The 21,104-nt window shown below is 39.3% G+C and overlaps 1 protein-coding gene across 2 annotated transcripts in view; it reads right to left on the minus strand.

Annotated features, from left to right (window-relative positions):
- Positions 1-10,638: 10,638 nt before the first annotated feature.
- KAT6A (lysine acetyltransferase 6A) overlaps positions 10,639-21,104 on the minus strand; it is a 135,277-nt gene continuing 124,811 nt past the window's right edge. For both annotated transcript variants that reach the window (XM_066380409.1, XM_066380408.1), the window contains exons 16-17: positions 18,120-18,435; positions 10,639-15,226 (exon numbers count right to left, since the gene is read on the minus strand). In XM_066380409.1, coding sequence (XP_066236506.1) covers positions 12,507-15,226; positions 18,120-18,435 — 3,036 coding nt within the window. In that variant the 3' untranslated portion in view covers positions 10,639-12,506. The remainder of the gene's footprint in view (positions 15,227-18,119; positions 18,436-21,104) is intronic.

The following is a 21,104-nucleotide window of genomic DNA, read 5'->3' on the forward strand; positions in this document are numbered from 1 at the left end:
TTTTATAAGGAGAAAGAAAGAAGAAGAAAAACAGAACAAAGGAATTAAAAGAAGAAGGTTGAGAATTTTCTATTGAGGGGACTATGTGCAAGCCAGTGCAGTCTGTTCAGATAACTGGTCAGCAAATCTCCCAAAGCTGGAATATCTTAATGGTGGAGTCTGGTTCTTTTGAACTTAGTTCCTAGAATTCTTAAGCAAACAGGTTGTTTATCTGTAGTTATCATTTACAAAAATAATATTAAAAGAATGATGGGGTGGGTTATAGAACCTCTCCAAGATGGAGTAAATGATAAAGATAAGATGAAGAATACTGACTGACCAGTGGTAGAGCAATGGATAGAACATCAACTTGGGATGCTAAGGACCTGAGTTTGAAGCCCTGAGGTCACCAGCTTGAGCACACACTCAGCAGCTTGAGAGCAGGCTCCTGGTTTGTGTGTGGGGTTGCTGGCTTGAGTATGGGATCATAGACATGACCCCATGCTCACTGGCTTGAGCCCAAGGTTGCTGGCTTAAAGCCCAAGGTTGCTGGCTTGAGCAAGGAGTCACTCGCTCTGTTGTAGTGCCCCCCCCATCAAGGTACATGTGAGAAAGCAATCAATGAACAATTAAAGTGAATGCTTCTTATCTCTCTCCTTTCCTGTCTGTTTGTCTCTCTCTCTCTCTAAAATTAAAATTAAAATTAAAAATTAAATTAAAATATAAAACTGCTCTAATAAATAAACTTTATTAATAATTTTAAAAGAAAATATCTCCCACTATGACTATAGATTATGTTTCATATTAGTCTGCTCTTTTTAGCTTTATATTTTGGAATCATGTTAATAAGTGTATATAAATTTAGAATTTCTATATCATACTGCTGAATTAAAACTTTACCATTATTAAATAACTCTCTTGTCTGACTAGGTGGTGGTGCAGTGGATAGAGCATTGAACTGGGACACAGAGGACCCAGGTTCAAAACCCGAGGTTGACAGCTTGAGCGTGGGCTTATCTGGTTTGAGCAAGGCTCACCAGATTGAACCCAAGGTCATTGGCTTGAGCAAGGGGTCACTCGCTCTGCTGTAGCCCCAGTCAAGGCACATATGAGAAAGCAATCAATGAACAACTAAGGAGCTGCAACGAAGAATTGATGCTTCTCATCTCTCTCCCTTCCTGTCTTTCCCTCTCCTTTTGCTTTAAATTCTATTTTGTCTCCTATTAATATATAGTAGCCTACTTTGGGTTAGTAATTTCCTGACATATCTTTTTCTACTTTTTTTATTTAAAAATTTTGGTATCTTTTTTTTTTTTTTTGCCATTTCTCTTATAAACAGCATATAATAAGATTTTTTTAAAAACAACTATATATATATATATATATATTTTAAGATTTTATTCAATTTTTCAGAGAGGAGAGAGAGAGAAAGGGAAAGAGAAAGAAGGAGGGAGGAGGGACAAGCATCAACTCCCATATGTGCCTTGACCAGGCAAGCCAGGGTTTCAAACTGGTGACCTCAGTGTTCCAGGTTGACGCTTTATCCACTGCGCCACCACAGGTCAGGCCTAATAAGATTTTTAGAGTTCTTTTTCTCCTAACATTCTTTGTCTTTTAAATAGAATATTTCATTCATTTAGCAGTAATTTAATTACTGACGTATTTGGGTTTGTCTATTTATTTATTTACTTACTTACTTAACCCATTTGCCTGTGCTTTTTCTCTCCTTTGTTCTATTCTTTGAGATTATTACATTTTAACATCCCATTTCCCCTTTATATTGTTTTGGAAGTTATATACTGCTTGTATTCTTTCTGTGCTTCCCCTGGAAATTAAAATATGCATTCTTAATTTAGCAATAGCTAATATTAATCAAGACAATGTAAAGACATTAAAACACTTTAATTCTATTATGTGTTAGGAACACACAAAGTTGTCATCTTGTATTTTAATTATATACATATACATGTGCGTGTATAATCACTTAAATTTACCCACATATTTTTGAAAATATTGGTTTAGTATTAGAAAAGCAATCAACATTTTGGCCACATTGACAGATTAGAGGAGAAGAAATCATGTGAATTCTTAAGAGATGTAGAAAAGCATTTGATAAAATTCAACATCTATTATGATGAAAATTCTTTAAAAACTAGGAATTGAATGAATCATCCATCTGATTAAGAGTCTGCTGCCTGCACTTACTACTTCAACATTTTGCTCAAGATCTAACTAGTGCTATACAATCAGAAGAAGAAAAAAGGTATAAAATTTGGAAAGGAAGAAATAAAACTCTCATTGTTAGAGATTATATTATAATATAGGTAAGTAATCCAAGAATCAGAGAAATTATTAGCATTATTGAATTTAAAAAGGTTACTAGATACAAGACTAACATACAAAAAAAAATCACTGATATTTCTGTATGTCAGAAATAAAAAGAATATAAAAAATTTTAAAGTTAACATTTTTGTCCCTGGTCAGTCAGCTCTGGATAGAACGTCGGCCTGGCAGGCAGACATCTCAGGTTCAATCCCTGCTCAGAGCACACATGAGAAGTAACCATCTGCTTTTCTTCCCCTTCCTCTCTCCTTCTCTCTCTCTTCCCCTCTTGCAGCCAGTGGCTCGATTGGTTCAAGCCAGCGTAAGCCTCAGGCATTAAGGATAGCTCGGTTGATTCGAGCATTGGTCCCAGACGGGGGTTGCCATGTGGCTCCCAGTCGGGGCACATGCAGGAGGTCTATTTCCCCTCCTCTTATTTAAAAAAAGTTAACATTTTAATAGTTTCAAAAATAGTAAATACCCAAGAAAAAGTCATAAAGTATAGAATCTCTATGCAAACATCAAATTAAAAAATGTTGACAGGAGGCATCATTGATTGTCAATGAATGGGGAGGTCAATACTGTTAAGATGTAATTTTTTGCCAAACTGATTTAAAGGATCAATGGAATCACAATAAAATGTCAACAAGATTTTTTTAGGAATCTAATAAGCTAATTCTAAAAAAATACATTCTACCACTCATGAAGAAGAAAAATAGGAGGACTTATATTACTTAATATCAAGACTTTTTCATAAAGCTACAGTAATTAAGACAGGATAAATATACAAATCAATAAACCAGAATAAATAGTCCAGAGCGAGACCTATGCAGAAAGGAATACTTGATGTAGAGCAGTGGAGAAAAAATAAGTGATGTTAGAACTGTATGGAAAGAAAAAGAAACTGGTCCCCTGACTCCTGCTAGGAACAAAATTCCAGATATATTAAAAACTATGTAGTAAAACAATGAAGCTGTTACAAATGGTTTTCAGAGAATGCTATTATAATTTCAGGGTAGAAAAAGACTTCTTAATCCAGGCAGGAAAGGCACTACCCATAAAGGAAAGTATTGAACTGGGTAACATTAAGAATTCTGTTCACCAAAGGCACCGTTAAGAAAGCAAAAGGGCAAGTTACAGAATGAGAGAAGATATGTATAATAAATATAACTGAGAGAAGACTCCTCCAGAATGTATAAAGTACTCCTACAAAGCAATAAGAAAAAAATAGTAATACAGACAAAAGATTTGAACACTTTACAAAATAGGAATTTCAAATAGCCAATAAACATATGAAAGGTGCTCAAACCCATTGTTAATCAGAAAAATGCAAAATATAACCACAAGGAGTTTCCACAACATATTCACAGGATTGACAAAAATTAAAATGATTGAAAATACCAAATATTGAAGAGAATGTATAATAACAGAAACTCTCATATACTGCTGACATGAGAAAAAAAAAGTGGTATGGTTACTTTTGAAATGCTTTGGCACTATCTAGAACAGTTGAAGTTACACCTCCCCTATCACCCAGCAAATCTCTTTCCAGGAATCTGCTAAGAAAAATGTCTGCTAATGTGCACAGAAGACCTACACAGGATTAAATATAGCAGTATCGTTGTAGCAAACCAAATTGGAAACAGCCTAGATCTATGTCAACTTTAGAATGTATAAATATATTATAGTATAGTCCTATAACAGAATGTTTTTTTTGTGAGAGAGAGAGGGAGGGAGGGAGGAAGGGAAAAAGAGAAGCATCAACTTGTAGTTGTAGCACTTTAGTTGTTCACTGTCTGCTTCTCATACTTGCCTTGATGGGGGGGACAGATGGTTGCTCCAGCCAAGCCAATGACCCCTTGCTCAAGCCAGTGACCTTGGGTTCAAGCAAGTGATCATGTGCTTCAAGCCAGTGACCATGGGGTCATATTGATGATCCCACACTCAAGCTGGTGACCCTGAGCTCAAGTTGGTGAGCTTGTGCTCAAGCCAAGTGAGCCTGTGGTCAAGCTGGTGACCCTGTGGTTTCAAACCTGGGACCTCAGCATCCTAGGTCAACGTTCTATCCACTGTGCCACCACCAGTCAGGTGGTCCTATAATAGAATATTATACAGCATGAAAATAAATGAACTATAGGAAAGGCAACATAATGAGCAAATCTCACGTTAGGTTGAAGGAAGCAAGAGGCAAAATGAATGATTCCATTTCTATAAAGTTCAAATCCAGAAAAATTTAAACTCTGGTGTTTAAGAATGCACACCTAGGTAGTAAAACATTTTTTAAAAACCAAAGAAAGTATTTACCACATAAGTCGGGTGATAATCTTTAGTTGGGAGAGAAGACAGTGATTAGAAAGGGCTCACACAGTCAGGATGGAGGATTTCTGGGCTGCTGTTTTATTTTTTAAACTGATTGATTTTTTATGGAGATATTAACTTTGTACAGGTTCATTAAGCTGTACGTGTTTTGTGTACTCTGTATGTACTCCATTTTCACAATAAAAAAGGGAATAAAAGATGTCCCCCTTCTTCTCTGGGCGTGTTCACATCTTCTCATGATGCCTGGACCTGCAGAGCGAGGCAGCTTGGGCAGGAGCCAGCTGAAGACAGCTGTACTCCAAGGAAGGGGGAGCAGCTTGATGAGAGATGTTCCACAGGCTGGGAACCCTAATGAAATAACTGAAGAGAGAGGCTGTGGTGGCTGGTTTGGGTTTATTTTGCTTTGTAATTTTTTTTTCTTTCATTTTTCTGAAGCTGGAAACAGGGAGAGACAGTCAGACAGACTCCCGCTCGCGCCCGACCGGGATCCACCCAGCACGCCCACCATGGGGCGATGCTCTGCCCATCCTGGGCGTCGCCATGTTGCGACCAGAGCCACTCTAGCGCCTGAGGCAGAGGCCACAGAGCCATCCCCAGCGCCCGGGCCATCTTTGCTCCAATGGAGCCTTGGCTGCGGGAGGGGAAGAGAGAGAGAGGAAAGTGCGGTGGAAGGGTGGAGAAGCAAATGGGCGCTTCTCCTGTGTGCCCTGGCCGGGAATCGAACCCGGGACCTCCGCACGCTAGGCCGACGCTCTACCGCTGAGCCAACCAGCCAGGGCCTGCTTTGTAATTTTTTTTTTTAATTTTTTAAAAATTTTATTTATTTTTTACAGAGACAGAGAGAGAGGGATAGACAGGGACAGACAGATGGGAACGGAGAGATGAGAAGCATCAATCATTAGTTTTTCATTGCACGTTGCAACACCTTAGTTGTTCATTGATTGCTTTCTCATATGTGCCTTAACCGCGGGCCTTCAGTAGACCGAGTAACCCCTTGCTGGAGCCAGCGACTTTGGGTTCAAGCTGGTGGGCTTTTTTTTGCTCACACCAGATGAGCCTGCGCTCAAGCTGGCGACCTCAAGGTCTCGAACCTGGGTCCTCTGCATCCCAGTCCAACGCTCTATCCACTGCGCCACCGCCTGGTCAGGCTGCTTTGTAATTTTTAATGGAATTATTTCCTTGGCTCTCTAAAGTTGTTCTTGCAACAATCCATATAACTCAGTTTTCAGATTACAGCTTTCAATCAAGAACCCCTTGGGAATGTCTAGTTAGGAGTTTTAGTCAATTCTAGTTATTTTCCTTAAACAAAAGTAATGTATTCTACTTTGCAAGAGGTCCTTGCCTTTTAGTAAAGCCAGCAATGTCTTCTAATCAATATATAACTGTTTTCATTTTCTCTGTAAAACTATGATCAAATTCAATCATTTTGACATAATTGACTATACGACTGCTTTTCTTAACCTTCTTTTAAAAAGAAATTTAGGCCCTGGCCGGTTGGCTCAGTGGTAGAGTGTCGGCCTGGCGTGCAGAAGTCCCGGGTTCAATTCCCGGACAGGGCACACAGGAGAAGCGCCCATCTGTTTCTCCACCCCTCCCCCTCTCCTTCCTGTCTCTCTCTTCCCCTCCCGCAGCCGAGGCTCCATTGGAGCAAAGATGGCCCGGGCGCTGGGGATGGCTCCTTGGCCTCTGTCTCAGGCGCTAGAGTGGCTCTGGTCGCAACAGAGCGACGCCCCGGAGGGGCAGAGCATCGCCCCCTGGTAGGCAGAGCCGGGTGGATCCCGGTCGGGCGCATGTGGGAGTCTGTCTGACTGTCTCTCCCTGTTTCCAGCTTCAGAAAAAAAATACAAAAATAAATAAATAAATAAATAAATAAATAAATAAAATAAAAAGAAATTTAAATTGCCTGACCTGTGGTGGCGTGTGGATAAAGCATTGACCTGGAATGCTGCAGCCACCGGTTCAAAACCCCAGGTTTGCTCTGTCAAGATACATACGAGAAGCAACTGTTTTTAAGTTGATGCTTCCTGCTCCCCTCTGAGTTTCTCTCTCTCAAATCAATAAATAAAATCTTAAAAATAAAAATATATTTAAATCAACCATTCAATTTTTAAAAATGTAATACATCAGTTCAACAATTAGAACTTCTTGCCTGACCAGGCAGTGACGCAGTAGATAGAGCATCAGACTGTGATGCGGAGGACCCAGGTTCAAAACCCCAAGGTCACTGGGTTGAGTGCGAGTTCATCTGGCTTGAGTGTGGGCTCACTGGCTTGAGTACGGGGTCACTGTCTTGAGTGTGGGATCCTAGACATGACCCCAAAGCTGCTGGCTTGAGCCCAAGGTCGCTGGCATAAGGGGTCACTCTGCTCTGCTATAGCCCCCCAGTCAAGGCACATATGAGAAAGCACTAAGGTGCCACAACAAAGTATTTATGCTTGTCATCTTTCTCTCCCTTCCTGTCTGTCTCTCTTACACACACACAAAAGAACTTCTTTGTACATGGGTCATAGTAAAGAAATTTTATATATGAATATTTTTCTTTACTTTGTTCACAAGAGACTTAGGATACCAATTAAAATGTTTATTTAAATTTTTTCAAAAATATAAGATTCTGGAGCCCAAAAAGCTCTGTTAAAGCCAATTTAAATAACTTGAGAGGTAATCTGAATGGCTTGTGTCTCCTAACATTAACCAAATGTCAATTTTTCAATGCATATTCATAGAAATCCCAATGATCTACTCTAGCACTTGAGTTCTATACTTTTAAGCACAGGCAGTTAGCTTGCCTCCTCAGTTCATCTGCTTGTCTATGTGTGCTCATCTTGTGCATCTATAACTAAAAATGGTTAGTTAAAAATGAACACATCATCCCAGAGAACATTTAATATTGTTTTGAATGTTGCTTAAATGTGGCTTTCAGAAATATCTATTTAGTAGAGTTAAATGTTAGAATATTTTTTTCTTGCTAACAGGAATATATCTCACACTCAAAAAGTTTATTCATAAGTTGCTGGAAAACAGCCTGACCAGGCAATGGCACAGTGGATAGAGCATTGGCCTGGGACATCTGAGAACCCAGGATCGAAACCCCGAGGTTGCCAGCTTGAGAGCAAGCTTACTCGGGTTGAGCACAGGCTCACCAGCTTGAGCGTGGGATCACAGACATGACCCCAAAGTTGCTGGCTTGAGCCCAAGGTTGCTGGCTTGAGCAAGGGGTCACTGGCTTAGTTGGGAGTCCACTCATCAAGGCACATATGAGAAAGCAATCAATGAACTAAGGTGCTACAACTATGAGTTAGTGCTTCTTATCTCTCTCCCTTTCTAACTGTCTGTCCCTTTCTTTCTCTTCCCCTAGCTAAAAAAAAAAAAAAAAAAAAAATGTTGCTGGAAAACAATTCCCTATGTCATGCTTTAAAAGACCTCAAAAAAACAAAAGCCATCATACTCCAGGGCTTTCCTTATTTCAAGCAAAAATTATACCTACCTGCCACTTTTGAGGTTTTATGTAATCTGTATATCAATATTTAGGCTCCTATTGATATAGCAAGGAATCTCAATTAAGTTAAATTTGTGGCTGTCACTCTGGAAAGAAAATCTATGGGACTGTGCTGCATTATGTAACCACACCAACTTACATAACAAACCCATCCTGGCCCTTAACAGGGATTTATTAAGAAATGAGTTGGGTTTTGTTCTGGGGATTGTTGGCTTTTAATTGAATGGCCATGCTCAAGAATTCCAGACATTAGCTAACATTAAAAAAAAAGTTACTCTACATGGTCTTGAGTTCACTTGCAGAATCGTGTTGCTTGCCTTTTTAGATTTCTTTAAAGTCACATCCAGGATATGGTGCTCTTCCCTCCCTCACACACTTGTCATAATCCTGCTTACTCTATTCTGCCAACAAGGACAGTTCTTTTCTTTTCACTATGCCTTTCCATTATCATCATCGACCCATATCTTGTACAATCTGAAAAGACAAGAGGAAAGACAAAAACCACCACACACTGCCCAGACGGGAACAGCAGAACCTTAAGAGCTAGAATTGACCAGACAGACTTTGGCTTTCAGTGAATGCATACTTGCCATCACGCTACACAGAAAGCCATGTTCAGATAGACCTTGTAGGAATATGATTCCTGCCAACCTAGTTACTAATGCATGGCAAGTCTCAGCGATTTACACATTCATCAAGCATATTACCACTTTCTCCCACACCATCTTCTGATCAGAGTGAGAAAGCCAGAGGGTGGACAATAAAGAAATGAGAGCTCCTCTACTCACTGCAGAGTTGGCTATAAATGGAATATTATTCAAATCATATTTTAAATGTAATAATATAAATATAGTGGGGATGTTAACACTTAGAAGAAACCTAATGAATATATTCTTTGGTCATATTATCTCCTTCGTAGAAAAGCCAAAATTGCTGTCTGTTAAATTCACTTAAACAGGTAATGTGCAGTAGCAAAGGTAAGTGTTTTGAGACAACCCACTGATGAGAGCCTAGTACCATGACAGAGTCTTGGTTCCAAACAATGGTTACTTACGCCAGCAAAGAGATCAAGAGAGACAGACCATTTCTTCTCTGGATGACAGCTTTACGCCCTACAACTTGAAAGGCATGAGGTTTAGAACAAATGTCTGCTATAGATATTATTTATGTACACTTCCCAAATTAGTGTGAAAGAGCAGCAGATAGTTTGTAGATTACTAATACTTGTACCTGCTTCACCTCTCTACCCCAAGTAGCTGTCAGCTTTCCTAAGTTAAATCCAATTTTCTGGAGTTTGCCTTATATCCAAAATTCTAAATGATGAGAGGCAAGTACAGTAAGTCAGAAAAGATCTTCAATATTCAGGACCTTGATTTGTGGCAAAATTTCCTAGATTACATGATCAGCTACTTGTCAATGCAGTTGTATTTCCTTTCTATGGTTGGGTGAATCACAATCCTTCACAAAGTTTTTAAATGAATTTGCCTAAAAAAATCCAAAACGAGCTTATAATACCATTTTTTTTTTGGAAAAGAAAAAACAATCTGTATTGTTGGCATTTAAACACATGTATATATTTGAAAACTGGATTTCAAGGCAAAGGTTATGAACTCAAACTTGCTATATAAAGAACATGAAAATACTCTGTCTGTAGAAAAAGAATTAGTTTGAAATATTTCAGAGAAAAATTCCACATGCAAGACAGACATCCAAAATGGCTCAACATAATTTATTTTTTATGTTAAAATGTACAGAGTTCTTTTGAAAGTACTTGCTAGAAAGGGGGAAAAAAAAGTGATATTACATACAAGGAGAGGAAGGGAGACCAACTGGCCCAGGAGCGCATGACATGGAGAAATACAAAGGCATCTAGGCACCCCTTCCCCTTAGCTTACAAGTCACCATGAACAAAGTACAAAGAGGTTACAAAACAGGAAAAGCAAATATAAACAGACAGGAATAGACTTAGTTAGCTTCATTTGTACATGCGGCTTTTAGAGGCATCTGGAGCTCTATTCACACACTCTAGAGATCTCTTTAAAGAGAATTTTTATCTTTCTTAAAATAGTTTTTAATATTCTACAACAAAGATAAAAAATTTTAAAGATGGAATGAAATGAAAAAGCTCTTATTTTAAAAGGCATCAAAGTCACTAACAGTGAGTTTTTAAATTTCTTTTTTTAGAAGATTACCCAAGTTATTTTGCTAAAAATACATTTTTTTTTAAAACAGAAGTGAAAAAATGACAGGTACCAATATTACTGTGTTGGATAATTTCTTTTATAATATAGAAAAGAACATTTTCTCTACAATAGTTCTACAGTCACAAAAAGGCTTGTGGAAAAAGGGAGCTGCCCGATTGAATTATTTTTTTTAAAGAAAGAAACAAAACCAAACACAACCGCAAACCAACAGAAACTGAATTCACGGCCCTCATTTCAATAGCTTCTCCTACTGCCTTGGCCCACCCTCCTCCCAATATACTTCCCTCCCGACCCACCCCACCCCCACCCCAACCAGGAAGCAATGACATAGCTGAAGATGTAGGGAGAGGGCAGCACAGTGCACTTTCTACATAAATGACTGAGAACTGGAATAGTATATACAGAGAAACTGGGTCCTATGCAGCCTTGCACATGCTCAGAATTGACAGCGGTTAAGATGTGTTCTGCCTTTTTCTACCTAACACATTTAATTGAGGAAGTCAATTAAAGTATATTTTAAAAAAACCCAGCAAACCTGTGCATTTGAAAAAATTTGCCTAATTAGTACTTCAAAAATTTATCTATATAAAATGTACAAATAAAGGAGTATTTAACGCTTACAGATATTTCTTTAAGCAGTACTTCCCCTTTTTGGATATTTGACTGCACATACCAAGTGGTATAATAGTTTCCATCTTCTAATGATGGAGTATATATATATATATATAAATTTTTTTTTAGCTATCCCTGGAGCAAGTAACAGGAAGAGAATGGGCAAACTGGCTGCACACGAGAAGAGAATGAAACTGGAACAACATAGGAGCCTGCTAAAACCCTGCTGTCCAGATTTGCCCTACTATTGCTGGTGGTTGATTTATCCCTCTTCCTTTTAGCCGCTCACAGGTGAGCAGCTGCTGCACTGATTCACGGGGGACGAACTCGGGATCTCAAAAGACAAATGAAGACTAGAGGTATGTATCATTTAAGTAGCTATAAAACTCACACCATGATCTCCCTTACGACACACATTCTGTGTCATCTCTTCCAACATAAACAGTGTCAAAGGTTTGTCAGCTATTTTCAAATCACTGAAATGTACAGTCATCTACCAACACTGTTAAGAATGTTAAGAGGCTAATCACTGAGAACTACTGTTTGAGTTTAATCAGAGTCAAAGGCTCAAGAATCAAGACCCTTAGCATCTCAAAGTACATACTAAAAACAAGAGGCTGTGTGGAATATGGGTATTATGGCTGATTCACCAAGTGGTGAAAAACAAGAGGTTAATTTCCTCTTTTTGATTGTTAACTGACCATCTCTATTCCTCCAAAGCTAAATTAGGATTGCAAACAGCTTTCCTCTGAGATTCTGCTGTTAATTGAGACTTACAGTATTTTTGTGTCTCTGAGTGCTGAGTGTGAATAGTAAAAAAAATTATATTACACTTGATTTAAGAAAGACAAACATTTCAATGAAGTCTATCTATAAAGAAACATTCTTGGGGAAAGGTTTCAAGAGGTGTGTGTGTGTGTGTGTATGTGTGTATAGGGAGTGGAGGGGATTTTAAAAGGAGAAGCATTTTCCTGCTTCACTTTATTAATAATAATAATAATAATATTAACAATAATAATAAGTTTAAGGAGCTTGGGTTGTTCTCCATGTCCCCGCCCGAGTCTCCCGTAAGTGCCTCCTGCTGGAATGAAGTAGGAAATGAAAGGTTGGGTTTGGAGGAGAGGGTCTGGTTAACCCTCGAGATGTATATATAACATTTAAAAATGACAACACTGGGAGCTGCAAACAGTGAGGGGAAACATACATCTTCAAATAAAATAAAGATATTTCACTTTTACACAAATTCTGTCCATGTGGTGTGTAAAGAAAGTAAGGCTCTTTTTAATTATGAAAAGATTTTTGTGCATGTTTCCCCTATCCCCAAATCCATTTTTAGATGAGTTCTATTGTAAAATGTTCAAGATTATGAAGAAAACCAAAACCCAGAACAAAATGAACCCCCAAAAAAGAGAAGACCAGTTTTTTCTAAAAAATAAAATAAACCAAAGAAAAATTCCTCTAAATCTACAGCAATATTTTAACTGGAAAAAAAGGTCCATTTTTCTCTGGTTTGTCAGTATAAAAGGTTCCTTTATTTATATATATTTAAGTTTTTAATTGCAAGTTCATCTTGCTCATCTTCTCATGTAAGGTCCATTGAGTGACTGCTTGGGCACCCCAGCAGCATTCATGTAGCTGTGATGGGAGGGGCCAGTGTACATCATGTTTCCATGAGGGTTTGGCTGCATAGGCTGCTGGGTATAGGCCTGGCTTCCCATCATCCCCATCTGCATCTGCATAGGATACTGTGCTGTCTGGTTCATGTAAGCAGGGTTACTATGGTAACTGCTGTTCATCATGGGCTGTGTCATTCGATAGCTGTTCATGGCATTCAAGGTGTTCATATTCATGGAATTGACATTATAGGCAGGGGTTGGCATTAAATTAACCCCCATGTTCATGCCACGCTGAACAGCTAATGCACGAGGACCAGCCTGCATGGCAACCGCTGGCGGGCTGCGGCCATACAACTGCTGCTGGTGAGCAGCCGCAGAGGGCAGTGGTGCGGATTTGGAGCGGATGGAAATGTGCCCCTTGACTGGCATTTGCCCTTGCAACCTCTGAGTGTGAGGAATGCCAATGTTGGTAGCAGACATGTTGCACTGTAGCAGAGGTGACGTGAGGTTCATGGTGGTGGATGCCAAGTTTGGGGGTGGCGTCATGGTGGCTTGTGCTTGAGGGGTCCCAGCTAATGGGTGAGATGGAGCTAGCTGAGCCAGTCCTGTGTTAGACAAAGAAACACTGGTTGCATAGGAAGTCACAGCAGGAGAATGGCTATAAGGCATGGCATGGGGGTCCATAATGGTGTTAGTCAGCTGCTGCAACTTGGCTAAACTGAAGGTGGCTGACGGCTGAGAGTAGCTGCCGGCTCCGAAGTCCCCTGGGATCCTCTCATAGATACTGATGTTGCCAGTGCTTCCAGATTCTGGTATCTCCATGATCATCGGAGCTGGAGTGAAACTGTTATTCATACTACACTGTGACAGGGGCGGCTGCTGTTGAGGGGGGGGTAGGGGCTGAGGCTGCTGGGGCTGAGGTGGTGGTGGGGGCTGCTGTTGTTGCTGCTGCTGCGGCGGTGGCTGCTGCGGTGGCGGCGGCTGCTGCTGGGGCGGTGGAGGCTGAGGTGCTGGTTGCTGCTGCGGCGGCTGCTGCTGCTGCTGCTGTTGTGGTTGCGGCTGCGGCTGCGGCTGCTGCTGCGGTGGTGGCTGCGGCGGCTGCTGGTTACTGGGAGGCCGCTCCACCACACAACTCTGAGGTGACTTGATGTTGCAGTTGGCAGCAGGCTGGACATTGTTCTGCTGCATCATGCTGCAGCTGTTGCCCATGTTTGCCATTTGCTGAGTGACAACGCAACTGTTCTGGGTGAGGCTGCTGGAGGACGATAACCCACCATAGGAACAGCTGCTCTGGGAAGAGTTATTCCCACAAATGCTGCCGCCCATTGTGGAATCGTAGCTGCTAGGGTTCTCATAGTTCTCTGTGGTGCTCTCAATGCTGCCCAGATCACTGAAGCCACTGTCCACCACCTGCTGAGAGTGGTCTGATACGGAAGGCACATCCATCATGGGGCTGGTCTCCATGTTCTGCATAGAGGGTGCGGACAGGGATCCTTGTTCTGGGCTGATCTGCGTGTAACCACTTTCGAGGGCAGGCACATTGGGACTGCTGACTGAACGCACTGACTGGCTGGGATGAGACTGAACAGAAGATATTGGACTGTTATGTCCTGAAGCATGACAGTCTTCAACCATGGACATCTGAGGGTCTTCATCAGCCTGAGTGTAACTCTGCAGGGTCTGACAAGCTGCAAGGGTCTCTTCACAGTCCTGGTAGGCACCCTCGTGCTCATTGCTTTCTTCTTGAGTCAAAGATTGCACTGCTTGCACCGTTTCCAGATCCAGTTCACTATGGGGAATCTCATCTTCCTCTTTTAACTCAATTAGTTCTTCTTTAGAGTTTGAATCTTCTTCATGATCATCCTCAGACCCTGGCATATGCTCTGACACCACAGATGTTTCCTGGGAAGTCTGTTCCTCTTCAGAATCTGGTTCTGTTTCATCTTTACCCTTTATATTCTCCCTACTGCTCTGCATAGTCGTATCTAAAAAAGACTCCTGACCACCAGGCTCCTCCTTAACATCTTCTCTAACAGGCTGGTCCTCTAGCTCTTTCTTCTTGGTAGATTCTAGATGACCATCATCTTCATCATCTGCATCATGGTCTTCATTCTGATTTGTCTCTACAGCCACTTCATCCTCCTCCTCTTGTTCCTGTTCTTCCAGTTCTTGCTGCTCTTCCTCAGATTGCCTCTGCTCTTCTGAGACACGGGGCTTCTCTTCTTCCTCCTCTACCTCCGGTTCTTTCAGTTCCATGTCAGGACTGTTGCTGCTATCCTCTGGAGAAGCTGCTCTCACTTCACTGCTGGTTGTATCCTCTTCTTCTCCCTCTTCAACCTCTTCTGCTTCCATATTCATCTGCTCCTCTTCCTTCCTTTCTTCGGTTAAAGGCAAGTCGTCTTTTGATTCAACAGTTTCTTCATTCTCTGGAATTTTGAGTTTACGTCCAGGTTTAGGAATGGGGACAATGGGCTCAACAATGCATTCTTGAGTAGAAATGGGTATGATTTCCCGATTCAACTTAAATCCTGGTTTGCGACCAGGTCTTTTCTTCCAGTGGATTGGTTTGCGGCTCTTGCCTTTGGGCCATCCCTTTTTCTTTTTCATAGGTGTGGATGTATCTGGCTCAAGTGGAGAATCCTTCACATCACATTTTCTCAAGACAGGTACTGGAGTGTCTATACAGAGGATAGAAAATAAAAATAGGTCACAAGATCTTCTATGTTCTAGTGCCTTTTTCTGAGACCAGCAAGTACAACAGAAATAATTTCATTAAACCTAACAAACTCTTGATTATCTTCATTTTCAAGTTAAGAATCTAAAGAAGAAACCTAATTAGTGACATCTACTAAAGTTACAAGGTAAACTGGCAGAACAGTGAAAGAATGCTGGTCGACAATCTGTTACCATCCACTAGTTAAAACCAGATCAAGTTTATCATTGCCAACTGTATGGCTTTGGAAAGTTCCTCTAAGATTCACATGTATCATCTATAAAATAGAGAGGAGTTTTATAAAGCTACAAATACTAAGCAGTTACTACAACTACTTTAGACAAGTTGCCCTTATTGTGTAAGTTATAAATCAGCTCATTCATTTCTTTTTTATTTTTCTCTGTTTGCAATTTATATGCTCTCTCTGGTTTTCTTATTTTCCACAAAATCATTACTTCAGGTAATATCATGAGCCAATTACTCTAGCTCATGATTGAGCAATCCTACAAAATAAATGTCAATCAGTGTTGTGCTTATATGGGAACAGCTAGAGGGATTTAGTCCTAGACAAATACTGACCTGAAGAAAAAGCTAAAGCACCAATGGAAATGGTTTATTAGAAATAAATTTGTTTTCTGCATTATTTTCTCCCGTTAATTTTTCTTTCTAAAAATTATAATAAAATATGCATAGCATTAAAATCACCATCTTAACACTTTTGGTGTGGCAAGGAAGTACATTCAAATTTCCCATTTTTTTAAAAATTCCAGTTCTCTTTCTTTCTTTCAATGTTTAATGTATTGATTTGAGAGAGAGAGAGAGGGAGGGAGGAAGGGAGAGAGAGACAAGAACTTCGATCTGCCCTTATATGTGCCCTGACTGGGGACTGAACCAGCAGTCTCTGTGCTTTGGGATGATGCTCCAACTAACTAAGGTATCCAGACAGGGCTCTCATTAATTTTTAAAGGGATGAAAACCAAGACAAAAACAGGAATTTGGGGGGAGATAAAAAGATATAGCTAGTAATAATACCCTGAAAATAAATAGAAAATTTGTCCAACTCAACAGAAATTTAGGATATTATTTTAGTTTACAATGATACAAACTAGAATTTTCTAATGTGTCAAATTAAAAAAAAATTTTTTTAGTTTCCCACTTATTATAATATCTCAAAATATCATGTAATAAAACTCTGGAAAATCATTCCCAATAAAGCAAAGAATTTACTCATCTTATCATTTTATTAAAAGTATTTATTATAGCCTGACCAGGTGGCGGTGCAGTAGATAAAACATTGACCTGGGAGGCTGAGGACACAGGTTCAAAACCCCGAAGTCGCGGGCTTGAGCCCAGGCTCACCAGCTTGAGTGCAGGGCCACCAACTTGAGTGTGGGATCATAAACATGACCCCATGATCACTGGCTTGAGCCCAAAGGTTGCTCTTGAGCAGGGGGTCACTGGCTCAGCTGAAGCCCCCTAGTCAAGGCACATATGAGAAAGTAATCAATGAATAACTAAGGTGACACAACTATGAGGTGATGCTTCTCATCTCTCTCACTTCCTGTCTATCCATTCCTGTCTGTCTCTCTCACTAAAAACAAAACAAAACAAAACAAAACAAAACAAAAAAAACCTATTTTGAGGTATTGATATCATTTTTACCAGAAAGTTAGCACTAACTGAGTAAGACACATACAGATATGATTCAGGAATCCTTCAGGAAAGATAAGCAAGTCAAATTTATATGTCTGTCTGATCTATTTAAGAACTGATCTATTTCATCCCTTTAAAAATCTTAGCATTTATTCATTTAAGAATGTTTATTGACTACTTATATTAAGCACTCAGTATACTACAATTAGAAAAATGGACTAAATCTATAGAATGCACATTCTGGTGAAGTTATTTAAAATATCTTTCTGACGCTATGTCTAATTTCACCCACTAACTAAAGTTTCAGATAATGGACAATAAAGGATTAGGCTGAAAAAGAAAACTTTCCTAACAGTAATATATTTTCTGCAGAAATAAAAATACAGTGTGTCTTTAAAGTCATGGTGCACTTTTGACCAGTCACAGGAAAGCAACAAAAGACAATAGAAATGTGAAATCTGCACCAAATAAAAGGAAAACTCTCCCAGTTTCATACCTATTCAGTGCAGTTCGATGTGGGCTCACGCACAGATTTTTTAGGGCTCCTTAGGTAGCTATCCCGTATAGCCTCTACAGACTCGTCACTGACTGATGGCCTACCAGAACGGGGTTTCTTCACCAAACTGCCGCTTTCCTTCAACTGCTTATCCCCCCAGGAATGTTATTCCTATGTAGTGGCGCTTCGTTATAAATGTGCTGATATTCACGTTGCACTTTGGTCACGAATTCTAATTTAGCGAGCCACAGAACACACTGAACTTTCCTCTGTACCATCCACATCTCGACTGGCGTGGCCGTGGGCTGCTCCGCTGTATACATGGTGTTACATCATCATCTGCATATGCGTACATGCTGCCACATCATCCTACAGAAACTGGGAGGGGTTTCCTTTTATTTGGTGCAGATTTCACATTTCTATCGTCTTTTGTTGCTTTCCTCTGACCGGTCAAAAGTGCACCATGACTTTACGGACACACTGTAGATCCCAAGTTGAAGGGGAAACTAGAAAAATCACGTTGAAAAAACAGAGGACTAAATGAGGGTGAATATACTTGATACAACTTTTTAGAGATTACCAAATCATCCTCTAGTTGATTAGTAGTTGTGTTCATTTTTTGGCCTTTTTATTGAAGGGTGTACAGCTATCACTGCTGTATCTTTAAAGATAATAAAACTACAACAAGCAAAAGTTCTGTAAAGCATACCATCAGCATCATCTGACTCCTCGTCGTCGTCATCTTCATCTTTAGACTTCCTCATTGAAGAAGATCGACACCTGAGAACATCCTGTGAGGACAATCGACGGAAGTATCCTCTAGAGAAAAGGTCATTTTCATCCTCTTCCTCTTCTTCTTCATCAATCTCAAACGTAGGTTCTAATCTTGGCATTGGTCTCTCAGAGTCAGAGTCTTCAAATGGTTCATCTAAGACTTCTGTAGTCTCAGAAATAGTTTCTGTGACCACACTGCTATTGTGGTGTTTGCGCTTTCGGACTCTCCTTCTTCGGTGAAGAATTGGTTTCTATTTAAAAGAGAAATAATTTTATTAACAGTAATGATCACTATCATTTCTGCTAATATGATTAATAGTTCTTAAACCTAATAGAACTAGTACATATAAAATGAGGATGCTGCTTACCAAAAGACATTTTAAATATTATTTCAGAATACCATAATAAAATACTAAACATAATGTATCATAGATACATAGATGTTGGGTAACTGAATATAACTTTGTAAAATAGGCAGACATGCCCGAAAAGTAGATATGATTCCCTTATTAATGGTTCAGTTAAATTAAACACCGTAGGGCCTAGGGTGCTATTTCAATACTAAAATGATACAGAGGCTAGTCCCTTAACTTCTTTTTTTCTAAGGAGAAAATAAAGTACTTTCTATTTGTCTTATTGTTCTACTATGAAGGTCAGCAGAACTATCAGTAAAGCCATATGCCTTTTTTATGAGCTATCCACAGAGTTTTATTGGACATGCAGAAATATGGAGCTGATATGGATTTACTTGATGTCAGTGAAGCATTTCAAAAGTAAAATAAATCTGTTATTGAAATTTGGCACATTAGGCACAATTTTATACAAGGGTTGATTTAATATCTTAAATCACACAATAGCACAAAACAAAGATGATGTACCAAAAATGCTGTAAACCAATTTCCTCATTCTACAGAGGCCAGAAAGGTTATAGGACTTGTTTAAGGCTGCACATTCATCTGTATAAAAATGTTTATAAAATACAATCTTTCACTCCCAGGTAAGTGAATTTCAAGAATGTCAGAAGTACTGTGTACATGATTTCACTGATTGTTATACTATTCCTTTTTAACACAAACAAATAGTTTACTTTTATTTTATAAATAGGCAATACAAGCCTGAGATGGCAAAGAAATATTCTTCACGGTCACAAAATTAATAGTAGAATTAGGCAAGGTTCACTTTTTCTCCATTTCAAATTCACTAATCCTTCTAGTTGAGAATATAATTTGTGAAATGGGTTAAACATGGCCCACCTCTTTGGAAAAATAAACTGATTCTAGGATTGAGGAATAAATATATAAGTTGAACTTGGAAAATCTTGTAGTACCAGAAAGTAAGAAAGTGCTTAAAACAAAACAAACAGAAAAACTTTGCAATGATGAGGGCGTGTATATTAAAGGAATGCAGGAGCAAAACTGAAAGAGTTCCTAATGACCACAGCTAGAAAAATCTGAGCAACAAATTAAATAAAGTAGTAGTATTGGATTATAACTCAAAATATAAATATCGACAAGTCCATAATGATATAAATAAATGCTTAAATAAATTTAAAAAAATGAGAATAGATAAATACCCCAAGAGAATTCTAATGTGTGAGCTGTGGACAGTGACTTTATTCCAAAGAGTACAGTAAAGGGAAAAAAGGAGTAACTTTACTGTAGAGAAACTGACAAACACAACTTCTAACCAGGTGATGGAGGTTAATAATAGTAAAATGTCACACTGATAATAAATGACCTTGTATTTGGTGTATAGATATAGATAGTGGATACCCTTTATCTGATGAGAAAGGGACTTTACCTCTGGGTCTTCTTCTCAAAAAGCACATTACCCCATTTTAATATCATGAGGTACAGTCTCAAAACTTTCAAGGTCATCAAAAACAAGGAGTCTGAGAAACTATTACAACCAAGAAGGGCCTAAGAAGATATGACTACTAAATGTAATGTGGTATGCTGAATGGGATCCTGGAACAGAAAAAGGACACGAGGGAAAACTGAGGAAATTTGAATAAAGTATGTATTCTAGTTAACAATGTATCAATTAATTAGTTCATTATTTGTGACAAATGTACCACATCAACCTAAGACATTAAACCTGAACAGGCAGTTGGCATAGTGGATAGAGCATCAGCCTGGAACACTGAGGACACAGGTTCAAAACCACAAGGTCACAGGCTCAAGCACAGGCTCACTGCTTGAGCGTGGGGTCACTGGCTTAAGCGTGGGATCATAGACATGACCCCATGATCGCTGGCTTGAGCTCAAAGGTCGCTGGCTTGAGCAGGCGGGTCACTGGCTCAGCTGCAGCAGCACCACCACCATTGGGTCAAGGCACATATGAGAAAGCAATCGATGAACTAAGGTGCCGCAACTATGAGTTGATGCTTCTAATCTTTCTTTCTCTTCCTCTCTGTCTGTCCCTCCATCTCAATCTGTCTCTCTCTTTCGCTCACTAAAAAAAAAAAAAAAACCTAAGAGGTTAATAATAGGGGAAACTGGGTGTAGGGAATACAGAAACTCTCTGTACTTTCTTTGCAATAATTCCATAAATCTAAAACTGTTCTAAAATTAAGAGCTTTTTAAAAAAAATAAATAAATAGCCCTACCTTTTTTTTAAGGGTCTGCTAAGGAAAGGAATGATTTCATTGCCTTGGATGAAAGCTGTCACCCACTATTACAGTGTGGTTCATTCAGAGAGCTGACATACTTCAATCTGGCTGGTTTATGACAATGCTTTAAGTTCACTTCACAGCCTGGGATATTTTTAGTATACAATGTAACAGAATTCACTATCATCATCATACAGAATTTATTAACAAGCTGGCTCTCATTCAAACTTTGCATGATAATGCAAATGTATAGCTTAGAAAATATTTTTGAGGCAAGGTGAAGTCAAATTACTGGAGAAGTGAAGAGGA

This window comes from Saccopteryx leptura, chromosome 4 (genome assembly GCF_036850995.1).
Source record: "Saccopteryx leptura isolate mSacLep1 chromosome 4, mSacLep1_pri_phased_curated, whole genome shotgun sequence".
Classification (NCBI taxonomy): domain Eukaryota; kingdom Metazoa; phylum Chordata; class Mammalia; order Chiroptera; family Emballonuridae; genus Saccopteryx; species Saccopteryx leptura.